This window comes from Urocitellus parryii, chromosome 6 (genome assembly GCF_045843805.1).
Source record: "Urocitellus parryii isolate mUroPar1 chromosome 6, mUroPar1.hap1, whole genome shotgun sequence".
Lineage (NCBI taxonomy): Eukaryota > Metazoa > Chordata > Mammalia > Rodentia > Sciuridae > Urocitellus > Urocitellus parryii.
In genome coordinates, this window is record NC_135536.1 from 177,076,956 (window position 1) to 177,102,001 (window position 25,046).

Genomic DNA, 25,046 nt, shown 5'->3' on the forward strand with positions numbered 1-25,046 from the left:
TATCCTGCATTTAAAAGTATTTAATACTGAAGTTTATTTAAAACTGAAGTTCAGTTTAAAAGTTATACAACACTAAGGTCTTTCTCATCACTTCTAGGTAAAGCAGTTACCTCAGTATTTGCCAGAGAGCAGGAACTATGTCTATGTAAGTGTGTTTATATGAGTTTTAAGGTATAATTCAGTCATAATAAAATTTACATTTTTCAAAGTATTATTTTATAACTTATTAAGATGAGAATTCTCCAAAAGTTATATAAAAGAAACACTTAACAGACCAAGGGAAGCCTCATCTGTATAGATACAGGAGGGAAAGCAAACCTGTAGGGAAACACTAATCTGGGGTCTGCAGAGTCCACACAGTCATGTTTTTTACATGACATAACTGAAACATGTAAAATTTATTCCTTAATAATCCACAAAGCACAGTTATGACAATCTGGGCCTTAACAGAGTTAACAGAGGGCACATTCAATATTATAAAGGAAGGCTTCTGTTTAGTACTTACTAACTCTGCAAAGCTAGCCCTGGAATGCAGAAACAAAGTATTGTATTCAAAGTATCACAGGGCTACCTTGGGATGGTCAGAGTTTTCTGGTGCATTTTTATTATTGTACCTTTGCTTTTTTGGGAGGGGATGTTAACATTAGGGTATGCTATGAAGTGATATGTTTATCAACAATTTGATGTCTGAATTTCTAGCTGCTAACAGTCAAAGAGCTAAGTTTTTTAAAAAATTAGTACATTAGGGTTCTGGAATTGTGGCTCAGGCAATAGAGTGCTCGCCTAGCACATTCAAGGATCTGAGTTCAGCACCACATAAACAATAATGGTATTGTGTCCAACTACAACTAAAAAATAAATATTAAAAAAAATTAGTACATTAGGGCTGGGGTTGTGGCTCAGCGGTAGAGCACTTGCCTCACATGTGTGAGGCACTGGGTTCTATTCTCAGCACTACATTTAAATAAATGAATAAAATAAAGGTCCATGAACAACTAAAAAAATATTTAAAACAATTAGTATATTATAATTATCCAAAATAGTGGAATTTGTTGGTACGTATTTATACAGGTACACAATATGACAGTATCTCCTCTTTCTCTCTCCTCTTCCCTCCCCTCTGGTTCCCTTCATCTATTATACTGGTCTCCACTATTTTTGAGATACCCCCTCCCCAACATGTATTTTTTATTTTTCTCTTTAGCTTCCACATGAGAGAAAACATACAACCCTTGACTTTATGAGTTGACTTATTTCATTTAACATAATGCTTTCAAAGGAACTGTAAAGACAGTTAAAAAATATATCATCTATATTTTACAGCCAGATGTATACCCAGTTTCCCCAAAACCTTCTTAGACCAGAATAATACATTATCAATAGAATAGAGTTATTTTGCTACTAAAAAGAAATTTGTGGGGTATATTGGTTATAATAGTGGTTTATTAAAAAAATAATAATAATTAGCATACCCACATAGTTCTAAATCAAACATATGTAAGTATATACTAAGTCCCATTGCCAATGCTGACACTGTCCACCATTATCAGCCACTTCATAGCAGGGAACCACTTCAGGTTTCTTTTTTTTTTTTTTTTTTAAAGAGAGAGTGAGAGAAGAGAGAGAGAGAGAGAGAGAGAGAATTTTTAATATTTATTTTTTAGTTCTTGGCAGACACAACATCTTTGTTGGTATGTGGTGCTGAGGATCGAACCCGGGCCGCACGCATGCCAGGCGAGCGCGCTACCGCTGAGCCACATCTCCAGCCCGACTTCAGGTTTCTTATGCATCCTTTTTTTTTTTTTAAAGAGAGAGTGAAAGAGGGGAGAGAGAGAGAGAGAGAAAGAGAGAATTTTTAATATTTATTTATTTTTTTTTAGTTCTCGGCGGACACAACATCTTTGTTGGTATGTGGTGCTGAGGATCGAACCCGGGCCGCACGCATGCCAGGCGAGCGCGCTACCGCTGAGCCACATCTCCAGCCCCTTATGCATCCTTTTAGTTTCTTTATGTATACCATATGTAAGCAAATAAATATGTAGCCTTAGTCTCCCTCCCTGCCTAATACAAAAGTATTATATTATACATACTGTTAAGCATTTTCCTTATCATTAATACATTTTAGAGATTTTTCTATGCTAGTACATAGAGATCTTCACTTTTTTAAAGCTATACAATTTTCTATCATATAAATATTACATAAATCAAGTAGTCTCTTACTGATGAACATTTGGGTTGTTTCTAGATTTTTAATTGTTTTGGTACTGGGGATTGAACCCAGGGACACTAACCACTTAGCCACATCCCCAGCCCTTTTTAATATTTTATTTAGAGACGGTCTCGCTAAATTGCTGAGGCTGGCTTTTAACTCATTATCTTCCTGCCTCAGCCTCCTGAGCTGATGGAATTACAGGCCAGTGCCACGGCACTGGGCAAGACTTTTGTTATTACAACATTGTGATGAATAACTTTGAATACATATATAAGATAAAGGTTTAGAAGAGGCTTAGTAGGTCAAAAGGTATAAATATTTGTAATTTTGATAAACAGTGGGGTTTTTTTGAGGTAAACATAGACAAGTGTAAATTTCCATACTTTAAGTGGATTATCACAGCCCTCACACAGCAATCTCTAGAGATACTAAAAGAGCTAGATGAATTAGGTAAGGTCTCAAAGCTACAATCTCAAAATTCTGAGAAGTTGGAGACTTTACCTTGGTTGATTTCAGCTGCAGAAGGCCCCAAGCTCAAACTCTTCTTGTGCTGAGCATTTTTGGCAAGAAGTGTGTGCTTGTCATCATTCCCTGTATCCATCTCTGAAATGGTGACAGCCAGAATCCGGCAGAAATTAGCAAGCTGTTGCTGATCAAAATTGGATACTAATGAACTCAGGTTGGGAACTTCATCTAGTCGGATCATTTCCTATAGAAGATACAAATAAAACAATTCCCATGCTCAGTGCCAGATTATTGTTATGTGCCCCTGTGCATTCCCTCCAAAATGGGACTCAATAATGTGACCACTCAAATTCCAGCTCTACAATTTGCAGTTGTGCAAGTTAAGTAAATTATGTATCTCTCATCTTTCCTTGGTATCTATAAAATGAGACAAACCAACCTCCTAGGATTGGTCCAAGGGTTAAATTTATCCTTTTGAGTACCACAGTTCCTATTCTCCACTTCTGCTCTTGTGAAGCATTTTTGCTTATTTAAAAACAAAAAACAAACAAACAAAAACAAACCAGTCCTGCCACTCATATTATATAAATCATAAATCACTACTTTTACTATAAACTTTTTTTTTTTAAAACTAGGGATTGTACTCAGGGCCTCATGCATGCTAAGCAAGCATTCCACCACTGAGCTATATCCACAGTCCCTTTTATTTATTTTTATTTTTGAGACAGGGTCTCACTAAGTTGCCAAGGCTGATCTCAAACTTGTGATCCTCCTTCCTTAGCCTCCTGAGTATCTGGGATCTGTACCTGAGCCACAATACCTGGCTTAGATTTTTTCCTTTTTAAGAAATAACATTTCAAATTATTTTTTTCTTTCTTTTTTTTAAACTAGGGATTGAACCCAGGGCCTTACACATGCTAGGCAAGTGCTCTACCACTAAGCTATATCTGTAGCCCCAGTAACAATTGCTTTGAACTTTGTGTTTGTTATTCCCAGAGCACACTTTTCTACTTTTTTAATATTTATTTTTTAGTTGTAGTTGGATACAATATCTTTATTTACTTATTTATTTTTATGTGGTGCTGAGAATCGAACTCAGGGCCTCGCCATGTGCTAGGCAAGTGCTCTACCACTGAGCGACAATCCCAGCCCCACACTTTTAGTTTTATAAATATTTTCATTAAACTATATGCTACTGACCTCCATGCACAGTGTGATTATTATACCTTACTTTTGACTCAACACTGAGTTTATCTACTCTGATCCAAATAGCTTTGATTCAACTATTTTTCTTCACTTTATTCCACAATTTAAATGTTCTCCTTTTTATATATTTAGGTAAATACAACTTTTCACTATGATACGATGTTACAATGAACATTCCTACAGGTATTCCTTGTGTACATGTATATATATCCATTTACATAGAGCACAAAAAAGCAGTTATTCTCATTTTTTTCTTTGACTTTAATAGAAATATTTTCAAAGTTACAAGATTAATGTTTACTTATAAGTTTTAATAGATAGCCTACTACCTCTAGCTGCTGCAGTTTTGCTTTTGTTTTTAGTAGTAGATGGGCAAAATACCTTTATTTTATTTATTTTTATGTGGTGCTGAGAATAGAACCCAGTGCTTCACATGTGTTAGGCAAGTACTCTACCACTGAGCCTCAACCCCAGCCACAGTTGCTGCAGTTTGATTATGATTTGTGCCTCACCAAAGGTTTATATACTGAGAACTTGATCTCCAGGATGGTCCTATTAGAAGGTGGTAGAACCTTTAAGAAGTGGGGACTATTAGGAGGTCCTCATTACACTGGGAGTGTGCCTTCAGAAGGTATTTCTCCTGGGACTCTGGTAGTTCTTGGGAAAGGGTTGTTATAAAAGGTCTCAACCAGTCTCTGTTTCCTACCTCAAAATGTAATCTTCTTGCTCCCTTGCACATCCTCATACATTGCTACTTGTGCCCTAAGGCAATTCGCTTAGAGGCATCCCTTGCCACAGACCCTGTGCAACGCTCTCTGGACTTTCAATTTCCATAACTGTGAACTAAATAAGCCTCTTTTTCTTCATAAGTAGTCTGTGTCCAGTATATCATTATACTAACAAAAAGTTGACTAAAATACTAGTTTTTATTATGAATGAGTACTGAATTTTTTTAAATGCTTCATATTTAGTTAAATTATTTTTCTTTTTTTCTTTCTTAAACTGTAAATGTTTAAATTAAAAAAAAAAAAAAAAACCTGCCAGGCTAAATCCCAACTACTTGGGTGGCTGAGGCAGGAGGATCACAAGTGCAAAGCCAGTCTAGGCAATTTAGTTCAGATCCTTTCTCACAACAAATTTTTTTTTTTTTTTAAAAGGGCTGCTCAGTGGTAGAGTGTCACTGCATTCAACCCCTAGTACTGACAAAAAAAAAAAAAAAATCTGCAAATGTTTATACTATGTGAGCTTTCCTTGTTTTAAATGGGTCTTGTATTCCTCAGACAATACCTACTATCCTTCATCCTATTGATTTACTAAACTTCCACTAGATCAGGAATTTCTCTAGCACTGCACATAACACAGACTTGTAATTATTTGTTTCTGCATCTATTTCCCAAATAATTGTGACATTACTTTGAGGGAAGGGCATATTTTACCTTTTCCTAGAGCTCTAATGCATAAGACACAGCAGTGAAGGAAATCAGTAAACACGCTAATGATTACTGAATGTTTTCATGAATCCCACTGCCCTCTATTTCTGGAGATAGAAGAGGAGAGGAATCTGCTGTGGAGGGAGCACTGAAAGCAGCTGCTTCCACCTTTGTCTCCTTTCTCCAGTCATTAAACACAAATGTTAGCTAGTCTTATTATTGGAAACCATGGCTTTCAGCTCTTTAGTTCCTCTAACACTGTTATATCAGTCCTAAGCCCTACTTCTTTTTACAATTTTTATTTAATATTTGATACAGACAATATGTTCTGAAATTTTAAAAAGGCATACTCTATATGCCTTTCCTGTTATATCTCTCTGCTTATGTCAGATGTTTTATTATTATTTTAGTTGTAGATGGACACAACACCTTTATTTATTTATTTATTTGTTCATTTATTCATTTATTTTTGTGGTGCTGAGGATCAAACCCAGTGCCTCACATGTGCTAGGCAAGCACTTTACCACTAAGGCACAACCCCAACCCCTTGTTTTTATTTTTGAGCTTTATAAAAATCAAATATTATTTATAGTCTTCTACCACTTGCTTCTATCAATCATTTCCATTACTCAGTTATATTGTTGCCTATAGCAACTGTTCATTCACTTATAATACTTTATAATATTCCATTGTATAAAGAGACATGGATCACTGACTTTCTTTTAGGTTCTGTTTTGAAATAATGATGCTACAAATGTTCTCATATGTTACTTGGTGCACATAAGTAACATAAGTTTTTCTAGGGCAGTAGTTTCCCAACTCTTTTGACAATAACCAGGAATAAGATTATATTTTCCATCACATCCTAATAAATACACATGTGGGAATACATAAATATGAAAAAAAAATCTTCAGACAATACCCTTGCATGGCACACTTTGATCTTTTTTATTTAGTTGGTAAACCCACTAATTTCATAACTCTTCTAAATTCAATCTAGAACTCTCATCTCTAGGAATCACTGTTCTGAGACTAAGCTTTCCCACAGTATGTTCAGGCACAGGTTACAAGTAACCCAGAGCAAAATACTAATGCTTTAGCCCTCTGAATAGAGCTTCTTTAGGTGCATGTTCAAATATAAAACAAAACAAAAAAATATAAATAAATTCTTCTAATGTAAAAAAAAAAAGCAGCAGATAAGAGTTTCCACGGATATACATTTTCACCAACATTACCTCTTTCTGTCCCTCATTATAGTATAGGATTTGCATTTCCATGTTTATCAATGAAGTTAATCATTGTCTCTCTCATTTATGGCCTACTTGTTCCTCTTCTGTGAGATATTTGTTCATATCATTGTTTATTTTTCAACTAGGCTACTTGTCTTTTTCAGGCTTTTTTGTAAGAATTCTTGATAAATTCTGAATACCAATCCTTTGTTTATTGCATGAATTGCAATTATATCTTCCCGTCTGTGGTTTTGAGTTTCCCACTTTTCTTTTGGTGCCTATCCCCCTTGCAAACTTGCCAAGATACCCATCAAGTATAATAGAATCCATCACCATTTTTGGCAACACAGAAATGAATAAGAGGGCATAAGGGATGAGGTGGGAAAAGTCATGAAGGAGCCATCACTGCCTCCTATGCTGAGATTGCCAAAGAGTCTGGAGTTTCTGCCATGAAGGCCCCTCTCACACAATAACTGGGAAAATAACAAAGCCTTTTTATCAAAGGGCACAAAGGGCCTGTTTCGGGCCTGTACACATCTCCAATGTGTTCCTAGAGACAATGGGTCACTTGTGCTACTTCTGCCTGGGAAATGACAAGCAAGTCCTCAGAAAAGCATAGCAGAAAGACAGAAATGAGAGCTTGGGTAACCATGATGCACGTGAGTACCCTACTCCCTGCAATAGCAACCTTAAAGAGCCCGCTCAGCAATTAAGGGGCAGAAATCTACCAACCAGAAACCTCTACAGAAGCTCAGAACAGATAAGGACTGGGGAAGTAAGCTCTTGAGTCCTAACAAGGACTACACCAAAATTCTAACAGTGAGTCTCTAACAAGGTCTTAGGGGTGGGGTGGGGGGTATCCTATGACTTCTTGATGAGAAATTTTAAATTTACTGCCTTTATCTGGGTCACAATTTTTAAATTTAATTAATTTTTAATTTTTTTAAGGTACTGAGGATTGAATTCAAAAACAATCTAACATCCCCAGACCTTTGTATTTTATTTAGAATTAGGGTCTCACTAAGTTGTCCAGGATAGCCTAGAACTTGTGATTCTTCTGCCTCAGCCTTCCAAGTAGCTGAGAGGTAGGATCCACTGCATTCAGATGCTGATTATAAAAACACAAAACAATCAAACTATGGATAATCTGAATGTCCACCTTATAACCAAATCACAGGATTTCAGTGCTTACATTTTTGTGTCTTATGTTAGTAGCAATTAACCAACCTCAATCATTGAAGGCATCTAAAAAAATTGAGGTGGACTTAATAAGCAAAAACCAAACATTATCACCAGGGGAAACATACGCTAATGAATAAAGGTTTCACAGCAGATTCAAATACATAGAACTGGTTCTAAAGTAGAGTTACCACACAGCGTATAACTGTATAAATATGCTAAAAAAAAACATGTACCATGATAATTATTGAGGGGCAATTTTATCTTAGCAAAGAAACACTGGCCATCACACTAAATTCACAAAGTCAATTTGAAGTTTTGAGTTTCTTATTTAGTGTGATTCCAATTTATATATAGGTTTCACAGTCATAAAAGGCTCACTGATATTAGCAGCATAACCTAGTTTTATACTTGAATATACCTAAGTAACATCAAAAATAATTTAACACTATGAATATGAAAGAATTTCTTTTGAAGGAACTCTGCCACATTCAGGTTTGAGAATCTGATGATCTGATATATGCTCCCCCATCTGTTTAGTCACCTGCTAGAGAACATAGCTCACCTTTTTAACACCCAAAATATCTTCAATGAGGGTTGCTGTTTGTAAAAATGTCTTCTTACTTGTCATCAGTGTAAACAGGAAGATCACAAAATCATTCTTTTCTGCCAAACGCTTTGTAACTCCTTCCGTCTGTCACAGGGAAAGGGAAGAAAAAGCAGGATTGTAAATAGGTTGTGACCATAAAATATAAAGAGCACGGCCTTCCTTCCAGGTGCTGGAAAGCAATCCCATGTTGGAAAACTGGTACCCCAATAAATCTAGGACATCGTGTATTAACTGTGGGGAACAGCTGCAAACTCTCCTGCCATGCATCAAAAAGCCTCTGACCCTCAGACAACACTATGGAAAACCACTCTAAAGCTGAGAATGAGAGAAAAGCAGGAGCAGTGGCCTCAGTTGGCCAGGCAAGTCTAAGCCCCAAATTTAGAGAACAAACATGATTTGCAACAGAAACTGGTGACTAGTGTGAGCGATTTCACTCAGAGCTAAAAGAACTACTTCAAAATTCTGCCTCCCCAATATTTCTATTTGTTGATCCTGGTACTGAGGCACACATAAAATAAATCCAATTCTCTCAAATGTCTGAAGACAGGTCCTGTGTCTGCACCTCCATTCACACGTTCCCTTGTTAACCACTGAAGATGTGGTAGGGAGATAAATGGTGCCCCATTGGCAGGGGTACTTACACAGACACAGGTATTATACAGGATGCTCAGGCAGTCCTTGGACATTTCATCACTTACTGAAAGGGAAGGCACAATAATTGGTTATTTTTCTTGCTTAAAGGACAGTATAACATTATTATGCTTTTTGAATATAAGAACTGTAATAATTTTCTCCAAGATGATTACTTCTTTCAGTATACCTCCTTCCAGTCTATCAAAAATCTATCAATCAAAGATTTTCACAGTACCCATCAGAACCTAAAAACCAATTTGTATATTGCTTTCTGGTTTGATATGGCAGTCATTTTATTACTGCACCACATTTTTTGCATTTCATTTTCTGTGGTGCCATCACTCAATGAAGCCATTTTCCCTTCGTGTCTTGTTTAGAAAAAGCCAGAATTTTGAGGAGGGTTTTGTTATTTAAATAGACTATATATAAATAAGCAACTTAATATATGTGTGTAGCCTCTTTAAGCCTGGGTTGAATTTTCTCCTCAAGATACATTTTCAAAAGGAGTACTAGAATCCAAAATATAAGCATCTTAATTGCTTGTAATAAATTTCCATTGGAAGTTCTGCTAGCAGCAAACAAGGATACCACTTTTTATTAAAGATTCACCAACTGAGTGTTTTGTTTATTTTTTTATCGGTGTTCATTATGTTGGGCAAATAGCTTTTCGTTTCTGACCTACTACTGATTCCAATGAACTCAGTATTTCTCTGTGAGCAGAACAAGAGAGTAGCACAAAAAAGTAAACTTAGTTTTATTATCTCTGGGTTTTAGGGTCATAAAAATTAAGTCTGACACACAAACAAAAGTGTTTTGTCTGCCATTGCTTCTTTTTTTTTTTTTTTTAAACTGTCTCAATTCTCCCCTATGCTGCCATATATTCTCCCTGCAATTCCAATGAGCAGTTCTGCTAAGCTGGCTTGACTAGATAGGTTGCCACATAGATCTTGAGACAATGCAGGTGCTCTGTATCTCTCATCACTACCGCTCAACCCATTTAAGCCTTTTTGCTTTATTTATTTAGTTACTTCTGAGCAGGGTGAACACCAGACCAACCTATCTCAATATTTCTAGGCTTTCCAGTTTAAAAGAGTTGTAATTCATGCATTCACCAAGTATTCATTTAGCACCTACTCTAAAACAGATAGTGGTAGCCAAAAAAAAAAAGGAGAGACAAATTTTCAGCCCTCATAAATCTAGTGGGAAGAAGAGGAAAATAAACAAATGCACCACCAAGTACTTATAAGATGCTACTTGCTGTCAAGATAGAGAACATGAAGGAATTAGTGTACAACACTAAGACATTAAAGATGAATAGGAATTTTCTTAACCACTACTGCACAAATGAGGGCTTATGTTAAGTGTAAATTCTTCAAAAAATTAAAAAACATTTGATGAATGCTTATAGAAGGGCATTCATCAAATGTTAGTTGAAGTCATCTCTGGCTTTTAAAATGTAGTACACTTACTTTTTTGAAATTAAATACTGAATACCTAAAAAGAAGATCTGTAACATGTATAAGCCACAAATAATAAAAGAAAAATACCCACATACACACCACCCAGCTTAAAAAATTAGACACTACCAATCATATGTGCTGTGGTAATGACTAAACTATTTACAAAAAGCATGTATGACCTTTATAACAAAAATCTAATAGGTCATAGATTTTTCAAAAATGTAAATAAAGTGATATTATCAGGTTATTCCTTACACTGGGTTAGCTATATACATGAAATAAGAATTAAAAAAAAACACATAAAGTTGGATCAAACAACTACTAAAAAGTTTATAGCGGCTCAGGAGGCTGAGGCAAGAAGATTGCAAACTCAATATTGCTTAATATTTGAAAAGCTACGGAACTTTTTTATTACCATGACTCTTCTTTTAGTTAAAGAACACTCATGTATATGTTTATTAAAAAGGTCTCAAAAGATATACCATAAATTATTGGCACTGATTTTTTACCAGGGACTATGGATGATATGCATATATCAGCTCAGCAACTTGGCAAGGCCCTAAGCAACTTAGTGAGACTCTGCCTCAAAATAAAAAAAAAATAAAAAGGGCCAGAGATGTGGCTCAGAGGTTAAGTGCCCCTGCATTCAATCCCTGGTACAAAAAAATTTAAAAATGCAATTATTTTAGCCCCTTGATTTTCATGCTTTCTGTTTTGTTTTTGAAAGTGCCAGGTCTATATTTCTATCCAGTGTGGAATGAAGGAAGAGTGTTGCTTAGTTGGGGATGGAGAGAGCAACTGAAGCTGAATTAATAAGGCATGTTCTCACTATTAACAGGAAGAGAAAGAATAGCAATCTGAAGGAAATGCCATCATACTGGCACATTGAGAAATGAGGAACAGGGCCTAATGAATATACTTACTTTTTAGTTTCTGTCCCCGGATAGAGATTGTAGGCCTCATAAGAATTTCTACAAGAAGCTATTTAAAAACAAAAACAACAAAAGGAATAAAAAATCTTAAAAATTAATTCAAAGCACAAACTATAAAACAATCTTTGTTACCACAACTCATGGCCTGAGTAGCTCTCACAGTACTACAAAATCTTGTGCCAGGAGACGGTGAGATTCAGTGGAAGAAGCATTATTGTCAGAGTCAGAAAACCTGGGTTCTAGTCCCAGTTCAGCCACTTATTTTCCATGTAAACTTGAGCATGTCAGTGCCCCTATTTGAGCCTTACCTTTCTCATTTTTATAAATGAGTAAGTTAGATTAAGGTAATCTCTGGGATTCAATATTGCTTAATATTTGAAAAGCTACGGAACTTTTTTATTACCATGACTCTTCTTTTAGTTAAAGAACACTCATGTATATGTTTATTAAAAAGGTCTCAAAAGATATACCATAAATTATTGGCACTGATTTTTTACCAGGGACTATGGATGATATGCATATATTTTTCATTTTACACACTTTTAACAGAGCATGCAATTTTGCTTAAAATTTAAAATAAATGTGTATTTAAAAATCCATTCTGTTGAAAAATAATTTATAACTGATAAAAGGGTTAATCCATCAAGAAGATATAAATATTATAAATATACACGCACATAATAGTAGAGCCCCAAAGTACAGAAGCAAAAGCTAACAGAATTAAAACAGAGAGACAATTCAGATATTACAGGTGGAGCTAGTCGTAGTGGTGCACACCTGTAATCCCAGCAACTCTGGAGGCTGAGGCAGGAGGGTTGCAAGTTTGAGGCCAGCCTCAGTAACTTAGTGAGGCCCTAAGCAATTTAGCAAGACACATCCCAAAATAAAAAATAAAAAGGGCTGAAGGTGTGGGTAAGTGGTAAAAAAAAATAAATAAATAAATAAACCCTGGATTTAATTCCCAGTACCAAACAACAAAACAAAACAAAGCCAGGTGGATACTTGTTATGGTCTGGATGGGAGGTGTCCCCCAAAAGCTCACACATGAAACAATGCAAGAAGGTTCAGAGAAGAAATGATTGGGTTATGAGCATTAACCCAATTGGTGAGTTAATCACCTGATGGGATTAACTGAGCGGCAGCTGAAGGTAGGTGGGGAGGAGGTGGAGCATTGGGTGTGTGGCTTTGGGGCATACATTTGTATCTGGTGAGTGGAGTTTCTCTCTCTACTTCCTGATCATCATGTGAACCACTTCCCTCCTCCACACTCTTCTGCCATATTCAGCCTCACCTTGAGCCCTGAGGAATGGCATCTGCTGCCTATGGACTGAGACCTCTGAAACCATGAGCCTCCAAATAAACTTTTCTTCTTCTAAAATTGTTCTGGTCAGGTCCTTTCATCACAGCAGTGAAAAAGCTGACTAAATCAATACTTTAATACTCTGTTTTCAATAATGGATAAACAACTAGGCAGAAAAGCAGTAAAGAAATGAAGATTTGAACACCACAAATCATCTAGGAATAAAAGACATCTTTAGAATACTCCACGCAGCAACAGCAGAATACCTCTACTCAAGTACACACAGAACATTCTTCAGAATAAAATCATGTACAAATTATGTTCTCTGGTCACAATGAAATTAAAAATGAGAAAGAAATATGGGAAATTCATCAATATGTGGATAATTCAAAAGTTGTCCTAAATAATAAGATTAAAAAAATAATCACAAGGGAAATTTAAAAATATCTGAGATACATGAATAAACCAAAACTTATAATATACATAAGCAATGCTTACAGGGAAATTTATAGCTAATGACAATCTTTAAAAAATTACTTCAAATCAATAATCAATCTTCTACCTTAGGACACTGGGAAGAGAGGAACAAACTAAACCCAAAGCAAGGAAAGAGAAGGAAATAGGTATCAGAATGGAAACTAGTGAAAGAGAGAATGGAAAATAACAGGAAAAATTACATGCCAATAAATTAGATGATCTAGATAAAATAGACAAATTCCTACAAAAAAATTGGTTCAAGAAGAAACAGAATATCTTAATAGTCCTATAAAAAGTAAAGCAAAGGAATCAGTGATCAAGGATACAAATAAACATCTATGCATCAAGAAATGCAGAAGCCCAAGCGGCTTCACTGGTAAACTATTCAAAATATTTAAAGAAGAATTACCATCAGTTTTTCATAAACTCTTCCAAATCACAGCAGAGCAAGGAACACTTTCCAACTCATTCTATGAGGCCAGAATTACCCAGATACCAAAGTCAAACAAAGATATCATAAAACCACAGACCAATATCTCTTACAAATGTACACACGGGGCTGGGGTTGTGGCTCAGTGGTAGAGCGTTCGCCCAGCACATTTGAGGCCCTGGGTTCGATCCTCAGCACCACATAAAAATAAGTAAAATAAAGGTATTATGTCCAACTACAACAAAAAAATAAATATTGAAAAAAATAAAATAAATATCTTAGAATTGTTCACAAACTTACATAATTTGAAATTTTTTAAAAAATGTACACACATAAAAAATCCTAAAAATACTAGCAAACCAAATTCAGCAACATATAAAAAGGCTAATACACCATGATAAAGTGGGATTTGCCCCCCAAATGGCAAGGTTGGTCCAACATATAAAAATCAATTAATATAATACACCATATTGTTATTCTATCCTAGTCTTGTATTGCCTGAGTGGCCTTGTATAATTTTTACTTTTCCCTAATCTTGCTTGTCTTTGAGGACAGGATGCCTGAAGGGCAAATACTGCTCTTTGGTACAGCTGTTTGAAACTGGTTGGATCTAAAAAGGTGGCCAGAGTGATAGCAAAAAATCTCTTAACTTTATTACAATAAAATACATAAATATTCCTCCCCTTTATTAGCCTGCCCTTCCCCCTCGTTTCTTTTACTGGAGATTTATAAACTTCCCACTAGACCCTTAAGGGGTAGGAAGGTGATTTGTGAGTTTATCTCCTATTTCTTCTATTCTTGGACAAAAATAAAAGTCCCCACTGCTCAATCAGTGCTTGGTATTTTTATTGTTTCTTACAATTCCCAGAGGGAAATAGTACCCAGTCTTTGGGAATAAAAAAATTAGTAACCATATCAACAGAAGAAAGGGTAAAACCCACACAATCTCTCAATAGATGCAGAAAAGCATTTGAAAAATATTCAACACACTTTCATGATTAAAAAAACTATAATCAATAAGGAATAGAAGGGAATTTCCTCAACCTAATAAAGGGCATTTACCAAAAAAAAAAAAAAAAGTTCACAGCTAATTTCATATTACTGGTCAAAGACTGAGTGCTTTCCCAACGAAAACAGAAAGAACAAAAATATATCCACTTTCACTACTTCTATTTATATTATTATATAAAGGTTCTAACCAGGGCAAAGGTTGTTTTTTTTTTTTTAAAGGGGGGGGGGGTTCAAATTGGAAAGGAAAAAGCAAAACTATCTCTATGTGCAGGTGTTATAACCCAGAACACAGAAAATTCTAAAGACAGTCCACTTAAAAAAAAAAAAATTATAGAGCTAATAAATAAGAGTTCTGTAAACTCTTGGGATACATAAGCTATACATATAAATAACATGATTTCTACAACTATACAACTATAGCAATGATTAAACCAAAACTGAAGTTAAAAAAAAATTCCAACTAAAAAAAAAAAATTCCAACTAAAAGGGACCAATAAAAAATAAATTTAAAAAGTAATAATAAAATTCAAGGGGCTGGGATTGTGGCTCAGTGGTAGAGTGTTGCCCTAGCACGTTCAAGGCCCTGGGTTTGATCCCCAGCACCACATAAAAATAAATAAAATAAAGATATTGTGTCCAACTACAACTAAAAAATAAATATTTTAAAAATAATAATAATAATAATAAAATTCCAGGGCTGGAGTCGTAGCTCAGTGGTAGAGCGCTTGCCTAGTACATGTGAAATACTGGGTTTGACTCTTAGCACCACATAAAAATAAACAAAATAAAGAAGATTCCATTTATCAAAAAGAATAAGAAACTTAGGAATAAATTAAACAAGTGCAAGACTGTGCAATGAAAATATAATTTTTTTAAAGAAACAAAAGATAATCTAAAAATTGAAAGATATCCTCCCTTAAATTGACCTACATATTCAAAGTGATGCCCATCAAAACCCTGGCTGGCTTCTTTTCAGAAATTGACAAAACTGATCCTGAAATTCAAATGGCTAATGCAGCACCTTTAAAAAAAAAAAAAGTTTGGCAGGTTCTCAAAAGTTAAATAAAGCCTCCATAAGACCCAACAACTCCACTCCTACATATATACCAAGAGAATTTAAAAAAAACACCTAATTCAGTAGGAAATTTTAAAATATGGTCACAGAAACACTTGTACTCCAGTGTTCACTGCAATTTTACTAATCAAAGCAGTATTATTAATAATAGCTAAAAGTGGAAACAACCCAAATCCCATCTACTGATGAAACACAATATAGTATATCCATACTATGGGATTATTTCTTGACAATAAAAATAAATGAAGCTGGGTGTGGTGGTGCACGCCTGTAATCCCAGCAGCTTGGAGGTTGAGGCAGGAGGATTGCAAGATCAAAGCCAGCCTCAGAAACAGTCAGGAGCTAAGCAACTCAGTGAGACTCTGTCTCTAAATAAAATGCAAAATAGGGATAGGAATGTGGTTCAATGGTTGAATGCTCCTGGGCTCAATACCTGGTACCAAAAAAAAAGGAACAAAGTACTGATATATACTGTAACACAGATAAATCTTGAGTCACAAAAAATCATATATTATATGATTCCATTTATATGAAATGTTAAAAATAGGCAAATCTATATAGGCAGAAAGTAAGTAGATTGGTGGTTGCCTAAGGATGGGGGGCTTAGGAGGAAATGGGATGTGACAAAGGATGCTGTGTTTCTTTTTTTAAAAAAATATTTTTTAGTTGTTGATGGACCTTTATATAATTATTAATCTATATGTGGTACTGAGAATCGAACCCAGTGCCTCACACATGCTAGGCAAGCGCTCTACCACTGAGCCACAACCTCAGTCCAAAAATTATTTATTTATTTATTTTAGTTTTAGGTGGACACAATATCTTTCTTTTATATTTATGTGGTGCTGAGGATCGAACCCAGTGTCTCACGCATATGAGGTAAGCACTCTACCACTGCGCTACAACCCCAGCCCTCCTGTTTCTCTTTTTTTTTTTTTTTGAGTGGTAAAAATGTTTTAAAATAAATTGTGGTGATAGTTGCATAACTTTGTAGACTTACTAAAAAACATTTACTGGTCCACTCTAAATGGGTTAATTGTATAGTATGTAAATTATATCTCAATAAAACTGTTATGCTAAGTTAAGGAAGCCAGACATGAAAGTCACAATGTATGATGCTATTTATGAGACTGTCTATAATAGGCAAATCTACAGAGACAGAAAATAAACATTGTTCTGGTGATCACCACACAACTCCATGAACACACTAGAAACTAATAAAGAGTGGTTAAAAAGCTAACTTTATGGTATGTACATTATTATATTAGTAGTAGTAGCAGTAGTAGTAGTAGTAGTAGTAGTAGTAGTAGTAGTAGTAGTAATAGTGGTAGTGGTAGTACTGGGGATTGAATCTAGATGCACTTTATCACTGAGCCACATCTCCAGCCCTTTTTATTTTTTGAGACAGAGTCTCACTAAATTGCTTAGAGCCTCACTAAATTGCTGAGACTGGCCTTGAACTTGTGATCCTCCTACCTCAGCTTCTTGAGTTGCTGGGATTAAGGCATTCACCACCACACCTGGCTGGATACCTTTCAATCATTACATATAATGCTACACTGAGGCTGGGGTTGTGGTTCAGTGGCAGGGCACATGTGAGGCACTGGGTTCAATCCTCATCACACATAAAAAATAAATAAAATAAAGGTAAAACAAAACAAAGCAAATAATGCTATACTATCCATGTATATAAATGTAAATAAGACCTTTTTTGTTTTCTGTTTTATTTTTATTTAATTTTTTTGAGGGGGTATACAAAGCTTTACCTCATTTTGACTTATGTCGTCAGGAGACCACCATGAAATGAAAGCAACAACAGAAAATAAGTACTGATCTTTAAGATGGCCAGGCATCCTACATAAGTGCTTTTCAAAAGAGATCACAATCACCCAGCAAGACGTATTATGCTCAACTGCTCAGATTACTATGTTTAAAATAAGTTTATTTCAAATGGAAGATGGACTAGGTCAATGAGTAAAAGTCTCTGAATGCCAAGTTTTGGCGCACACTTACAATACATCTATATTTTATTACATTGGTTAATAATATATATATATATATATATATATATATATATATATATATATATATAGCCCTACGTCTATTAAAAAGCTGGGAGATTTTATCCACGAATCTAGATTTCCCATCCCCACAGGGAAACTGACAATGAGAACGAAAGAGTCATTTCCCACATAGTATCAGGCACACACACCACAGTTCCCCACAGCCCCTATAGTCTTCTGATTGATTTCTGCAGATGATTTTGCTTTGGGACTACTTCATTCCACTTGGTTACCTACTTGTCATGTGACTTTACAGACTCTAAGATATATTGTCAATGTCATTTGTAGGGTTAAGTCAAGTTGATAAGAAGTAATCCAGCTAAGATTGTGCTCAGTCATTCCAATTCAGCTGAGGTTTGGACAGCACAACCAATAAGGCTTATTCTGGGATTTTGCTAGTGTGGAACAAAGGAGGAAATGAGCTTTTTTAGAAAACACTTTCAAGGGGCTGAGGTTGTGGCTCAGTGGTAGAGCACTTGCCTAGTATGTGTGAGGCACTGGGTTTAAGCCTCAGCACCACATGAAAATAAATAAATAGATAGATAGATAGTTAGATAGATAGATAAAATAAAGATATCGTGTCCATCTACAATTAAAAATACATATATTAAAAAAAATCTTCAAGAGCAAGACTGCAAGAAAGTTCAACAAGAACAAATGCAACAACTGAAAGTTTTATGCAACACAAAAGACCAAAGCAAAACCCCTATTTATGAAGACTGGGATTCCTGAGGATGATCTAAGTCACAGCAGGAAAGAAAAACCCACAAAATCGCTGGCGCGCCTATCATCCCAGTGGCTCGGGAGGCTGAGGCAGGAGGATCACAAGTTCAAAGCCAGACTCAGCAACTTAGGGTGATCCTAAGCAACTCAGTGAGATCCTGTCTCTAAATAAAATACAAAAAAGTGCTGGGGAAGTGGCTCAGTGCCCTGAGTTCAATTCCTGGTACAAAAAAAAAAAAAAAAAAAGAAAGAAAGAAAGAAAGAAAAAGAAAACCCCACAAAATCAAGAACTGTTGATCCAATGAGGTTCTAAGATAGGACAGGCTCTTACTATGCAAAGCCACATTTTTTACTGCAAACCAGGCTACAGACTTACATTATTCTTTTTCCTTCTGTAAGTATGTTGGTATTTACTCAGTAAATTCCTTGATGAACAATTCAGAAGTAAAGTCTCTAGCTGGCTAGTAAGTAAATGCTATAGGATGACTGGATCTGCTGAGAAGAGGGAATGCTCAGCAGCAATTAAATAAAGGGGCTGGGGCTGTGCAGCTCAGTGTAAAGCACTTGCCTAGCATGTACAAGGGCCTCAATTCAATCCCCAGCACTGAAAGGGTGGTAAGGGTTGAAGATATGGATGAAGATAAAATAATCTTTATTTTTGTGGAAACTGGTATCTTTAATAAAAAGGAAAGTTTTTAAAGTGAAGTATAACACAATGCAGTAAAGAGTATAAATCTTAAGAGTACAGCTCCAGTTTTTATAAACAGAACACTATTCCTGTACAGCCATCACCCAGATCAAGACAGAGAATAACCTTAATACTCCACTATGATCCTTCCCTTTTACTCCCTCCAAATAATAAGGGAAAAGGTAGAGATCTTGAAGAAAACTTGTCAAATTTCAACCCCTAAACAAAATAAAATTCAAATGGTATAAAAATTTAAACTATACAATAAAAAATTTAAATATTAGAAGGAAATAGACATAGTTTATAATCAAACAGCAGGAAAAAACATGCAAAAAGACTCTGAAGCCAGACAAGGGAAGCCAGACAAGCCGTACAAAAATCTATGTAGCAATGTTATTCATAATAGTCAAAAGGTGCACAGGAAAGGTGGCACACACCTATAATCCCAGTGGCTTGAGAAGCTGAGGCAGTAGGATCATGAGCTCAAAGTCAGCCACAGCAAAAGCGAGGTGCTAAGCAACTCAGTTGAATGCCCCTGAGTCCAATTCCCTGGTACCTCCCCACTCCAAAACAAAAGGTAGAAACAACCCAACTATCCATCTTTGGATACACAGATGTACTAAATACAATTTATCCATGTAATCGAATATTATTTGGCCATAAAAAGAAAATGGGTATTGACATATGCCTCAATATGATGAACCCTGAAAGCACTATGTTATGTGAAAATAGCCAGTCACAGAAGACTAGACATTACACGATTTCATCTATATGAAATGTCCAGAACACGGATTACAGAGACAAAAAATAGATTCACAGTATCCAGGGCAGGGCCAGATGGTGTTAAGAGAGACAGAGAAGCAAAAACTAATACATTCGGAGTTTCTTTTTTTTTTCAGGAGGCCAGGGGTGGGACCTAGGGATTGAACTCAGGGGTACTCACCCACTGAACCACATCCCCAGCCCTATTTTGTATTTTATTTAGAGACAGGGTCTGAGTTGCTTAGCTCTTGACCATTGCTGAAGCTGGCTTTAAACTCGTGATCCTCCTGTCTCAGGAGGATCCTCTAGCCTCCCTAGCCGCTGGGATTATAAGCATGCACCACCATTCCTGGCTACATATGGAGTTTCTTTTTTGAAGTAATGAAAATGTTCTAAGACTGTAGTGATGATTGCACATATTTATGAACACACTAAAAAACCAATAAGTTGGGCTGGGGCTGTAGCTCAGAGGCAGAGCCCTTGCATAGCATGCATAAGACACTAGGTTCAATCCTCAGCACCACATAACGATAAACAAATAAACAAAGTCATTCTGTCCATCTATAACTACAAAAAATTTTTTTAAAAACCCAATGAACTGTATACTTTAAGAGGGTGAAATAGGGGCTGGAGATGTGGCTTAAGCGGTAGCGCACTCGCCTGGCATGCATGCGGCCCTGGTTCAATCCTTAGCACCACATACAAATAAAGAAGTTGTGTCCGCCGAAAACCAAAAAATAAATAATAAAATTCTGTCTCTCTCTCTCTCTTTAAAAAAAAAAAAAAAAATTATAAGGCCAATCAGGACCTTTCCTCTGAAATTCAAGAAGGTAATATCAAGCAGCCCTACCCACTTCTCAACTTGACTGTCCAAAAGTCTCAAATGGAATACAACCAGCACTGAGCACCTGGCCTCCTCTCACATGGAAATTGATCCCACACTTGTCTTTCCCATTTATTTAAAAAAAAAAAAAAAAAAAGAGGGTGAAATAGGTCTGGGGTTGTAGCTCAGTAGTAGAGTGCTTGCCTAGCACATGCAGGGCCCTGGGTTTGATCCTCAGCACCACATAAAAATAAAAAAATAATTTTTTAGTTGTGTCCAACCACAACTAAAAAATAAAATATTAAAAAAGAGGGTGAAATATATGGCTAGAAAAAACTATGAAGAAATATTACTTTTCTCACATCTGCTTAGTGAAAACTTAAAGACAGTTTGGTGAAGGGGGCTTCTAGATCTGGTAATGTTCTTCTTGATTTGGGCAGTAAGACAAAAATGAACTTATTTTGTAGTAAAATAATAAATATTTTAAAAAAGGGGGGGGGGGAAGGTGTAGAAAAACTAAATGCCCATCAACTGGGACCTGCATGAATAAATCATGGTATAATTACACCAAGGAATACTATTTGGCTATTTAAAATAAGGCAGATTTATATGTACTAAAATGAAACTATCCCCAAGCTAGAGAAAATTACATCAAAAAAGCAAGACACAGGAGAGTGTACCAAATATATGGTATGCCCCTGCAGGTGAGGAGACAATAAGCTAAGGTGTGAGGGGTATTTACACACATATTGCCTCATAATATCTCTAGAAAGACATACAATAAACTAATAATTACAACTGCTTCTGAGAAGGAGACACAGGGGGAAGTGGGATACACTTTTTGCTTTGTGTCTTTTTAAAAAAAAAAAGATGGCCATATTATCAATTCAAATAAATAAATTCTTAAAAAAACAAACAAACTATATGCTGCTTCAACATAGAAGAATGCCATTCTGCTTCTGAAAGGTAAAATCTGAAATGTTTGCTATAAATTCTGATGTTTCCTGTCTTCCATTTTAATACTTAAATTCTCAAACCATTTAAGTAGGAGAAATAACAGTAACAATAAGAAAACAGTTACTTACATCAACACCTCCAAACAAGTCAAAAATGTAAGTATTTGGATAAGTGGTTTCTTGAGTCAGTTTCCTATCTTCAGTAACAAATGCCATAGCCTCCATGGAAAGAAGAGGAGAAATTTCCTAGTTTAAAAAACAGGACAAAGACATTCTGTTTTAGAATTCAACACAGACCAACATTAAAATATCAGTTTGCATTTTAGTCACAAGTTGAATCCCAATGAGCATAATGATAAGTGACTCCAAATGAATTACACTTCCTAGTATTCAGACTCCTTTAGAATCCTTGCCCACACTGAATCTGGGTTGGGGTGATTTCCTTCAATTAACATAATGTGGCAGAAGTGACACTATGCCACTTCCGGCATAACCCTTAAGAAGGCTGGTAGAGTTGGCTTTTGCCATCTTGGAACCTAATGGTACTGCTATGAGAAACTCAACATAGCCACCTATTGAGGTCATAAGCAGAAGAACTAAGGCCAGAACTGGTATCTTTAGCCTATCTCCAGCTGACAGTTCACACCAACCAGCCATTTTGAATATTCCAGATGTCTCAATAAACCTTCCCAAAGAAGAAGAAGCAGACGAATCATTCAATCAACCAAGAATTGTGAGAGATAAGTGATAAATGCTAAGTTTTGTGGTGACTGATTCTTCAACAATAACCAAATCTGTTCAAGAGTCATCTCCTGAAGGAAGTCCATCTTGATTCCTCCCATTCAAAAGTAATCCGATGCTCTTCTAAAGCCCCAAAGCAATTTGTGTAACTTATGACATTCAGCATTTTTATTTTTTATCTATTTATAAATCTATATTATTTCTTCCCTAGAATACAAAGCTCCTTCAAGAGAAGCCCAGAACAGATTCCTCTTTGTGTTTCTTCACTGTAGGTCTTAAGACATAACAGGTATTTGATATGGTAGAAATAGGGCAATGGTTCAACAAATTTTGGGAGCCACAGAAACCTTTATTCATATGGAACAAAACTTAATAGAAAAAAAAATCGTATAAAAGCCTACTATGTAGTAACTCTCAAATAAGTAGTTGTTAGATGAATAAAGAAATGATGATCAGGGGGCTGGAGTTGAAGCACAGTGGTAAAGTGCTTGCCTAGCATGTCTAAGGCACTGGGTTCAATTCTCAGAACCACATATAAATAAATAAAATAAAGGTCCAACAACTAAAAAAAAAATACATAAACATACACACACACACACACACACACACACACGTGTGTGTATCTATATATATAAAAGAAAGATGATCAGGCATTAGAGACTCAGATATTAATTTTCCTCTCCTTCAAGTTTACCTCAACCCTATCTCTTGAGAGATTTTACAAAAATAAAATAAAACAATATAAAATTCTTTGGAAAGCATTTCTAAATAAGAGGCTAAAATTACTTCTATCAATCTCAATCAGACTGGGAGATCAAGAACATGAAAACATCTCAAAGGTAAAGCTGAGGTTTAGTGACTATTTTATTTTGGAATACCTTCTATGATATAACATCAAAACTTTACCTCTAAAGAACATTATATAATTCATCTTCATTATGATAAAATATACTTACAGAGGTTATAACTGCAGCTAGATCTGGTACTCTAAATTTACATTTGGGTTAGAAACTCTGGGGATGGAACCCAGCACTCCGATGAACACTGCTGAGAATAACTGCCCTAGCATAATGTCTTTGCACTCTTTCCACCCCTTTCTAGCTATCAAACCTGGTCCCTTCAATCTTTTTATGTTAATGGTAATTATGAACAACTTATAAGGCACCTTTCATAAGCCTTCAGCAATATGGGATCTTTTAAACTCTGTTTAAAGAATGTCATCCAGGGCTAGAGATGTAGCTCAGTGGAAGAGTGCTTTTCTACCATGCACATGGCCCTGAGTTCAATACCAAGCACCAGGGGGCGGTGGGGGGGGGTGTTATCAAAATCCTCAGGAACAGTTTTAACCTCCCAAATTAATCAAACAGTGCTGTAAAATAAGCATGAATAAAGCACGCAGGAATACACAAAGGAAACTTAATGGTAATTATCTCCAGATGGTGGGATTACTGGTGATTTTTACTTCTCCGCATTTTTTCTGAAATTCTCAAATTCTGTACAGCTTATATAATTTTAAGACAAAAGCTATTTTAAAATGGCAGGCAGTTTGTATCACCTGTAGACCCTAAAGATAGCCCTTTCGGGCCCCTACAAGTTACCTTGAGGATGTTTTGGCACTCAATGAAGTCACTGTGGAGGTGGCTGGTGGCATACAGTTTAAGAAGCAATTGAGGAATTCCACTCCATTTGGACTGCTTGTCCCTCTCTGTCAAAAAAGTCTCAGTGAACTGTGAATTGGAAAAAAAAAAAAAAAAAGGAACATTTTACTGAAGAGGAAAGAAATACTAGCCAGCAGAGCAGTTGACTCCCTATAGCACCCAGGAAAACAATTCAAAAGCCTCCTTACACAAATCTTCAAAAGCTCAAGAGCCTATAAACTAAAAGTCCAACTCCTTACCTCATGATGCAATGCCCTTCATAAACTAACCCCTACTTTTCAGCCTCATCTATTTCCCAAGGCTTACTCTAGGTTCCAAGTGCATGTGTTTTCTCTCTCTGTACCTGTTCTCTTGCCTAAAACACTCTTGGTGTTTTCTATCTGAACTGTTCATTCCCCTTTAAAACACAAGCCAAACAAAAATCTTTCTTGATTGGCCTTCCTCTCTCCTTTCTAAGAAATTAGGCACCCCTCCTTTGGGGCTTTATCTATTGCATACTTTATCCTATCATTTCCTAACTTAAGATTCATTTATCCCTCTCCTCTAGACCACAACTACTTCAGAGCAAGTACCAAACTATGCCTGCCCCTGTCCTCCTGACTCCCAATCTCACTCAACCACAGAGTGCCTGGGACAGAGCAGGGACTCAGTAAATGTTTGACAACATGAGGAACAGCAACACTACAATGCCAGAAACATTAATCAATTATGAAAATTTTCACTAACCCTCTTGGGACACACCATTATGCAATGAACACTTATGAACACTGTTGAGAATAACTGACCTGTGAGGGGCCAGATATGAATTATTTTCATGTGCATTTGTCCCTTAATCAGATCAAAAACTTCTAGTACTATTAGTACAGGATAAATAGATCTTCAATAATATTTTGGTTTTATCCTGATATCTATTAGTCCTATTAAAATGGACAATGCCATTATCAGCAATTTCATTTAGTTCAAGCAAGTTCAAATCAATACAA

The 25,046-nt window shown here is 35.9% G+C and overlaps 1 protein-coding gene across 2 annotated transcripts in view; it reads right to left on the reverse strand.

The window, feature by feature from the left end:
* Positions 1 to 25,046, reverse strand: part of Trpc4ap (transient receptor potential cation channel subfamily C member 4 associated protein) — a 76,977-nt gene that overhangs the window by 33,737 nt on the left and 18,194 nt on the right. For both annotated transcript variants that reach the window (XM_026383239.2, XM_026383238.2), the window contains exons 2-7: positions 24,004 to 24,132; positions 21,794 to 21,910; positions 11,348 to 11,405; positions 8,973 to 9,028; positions 8,287 to 8,415; positions 2,714 to 2,921 (exon numbers count right to left, since the gene is read on the reverse strand). In XM_026383239.2, coding sequence (XP_026239024.1) covers positions 2,714 to 2,921; positions 8,287 to 8,415; positions 8,973 to 9,028; positions 11,348 to 11,405; positions 21,794 to 21,910; positions 24,004 to 24,132 — 697 coding nt within the window. The remainder of the gene's footprint in view (positions 1 to 2,713; positions 2,922 to 8,286; positions 8,416 to 8,972; positions 9,029 to 11,347; positions 11,406 to 21,793; positions 21,911 to 24,003; positions 24,133 to 25,046) is intronic.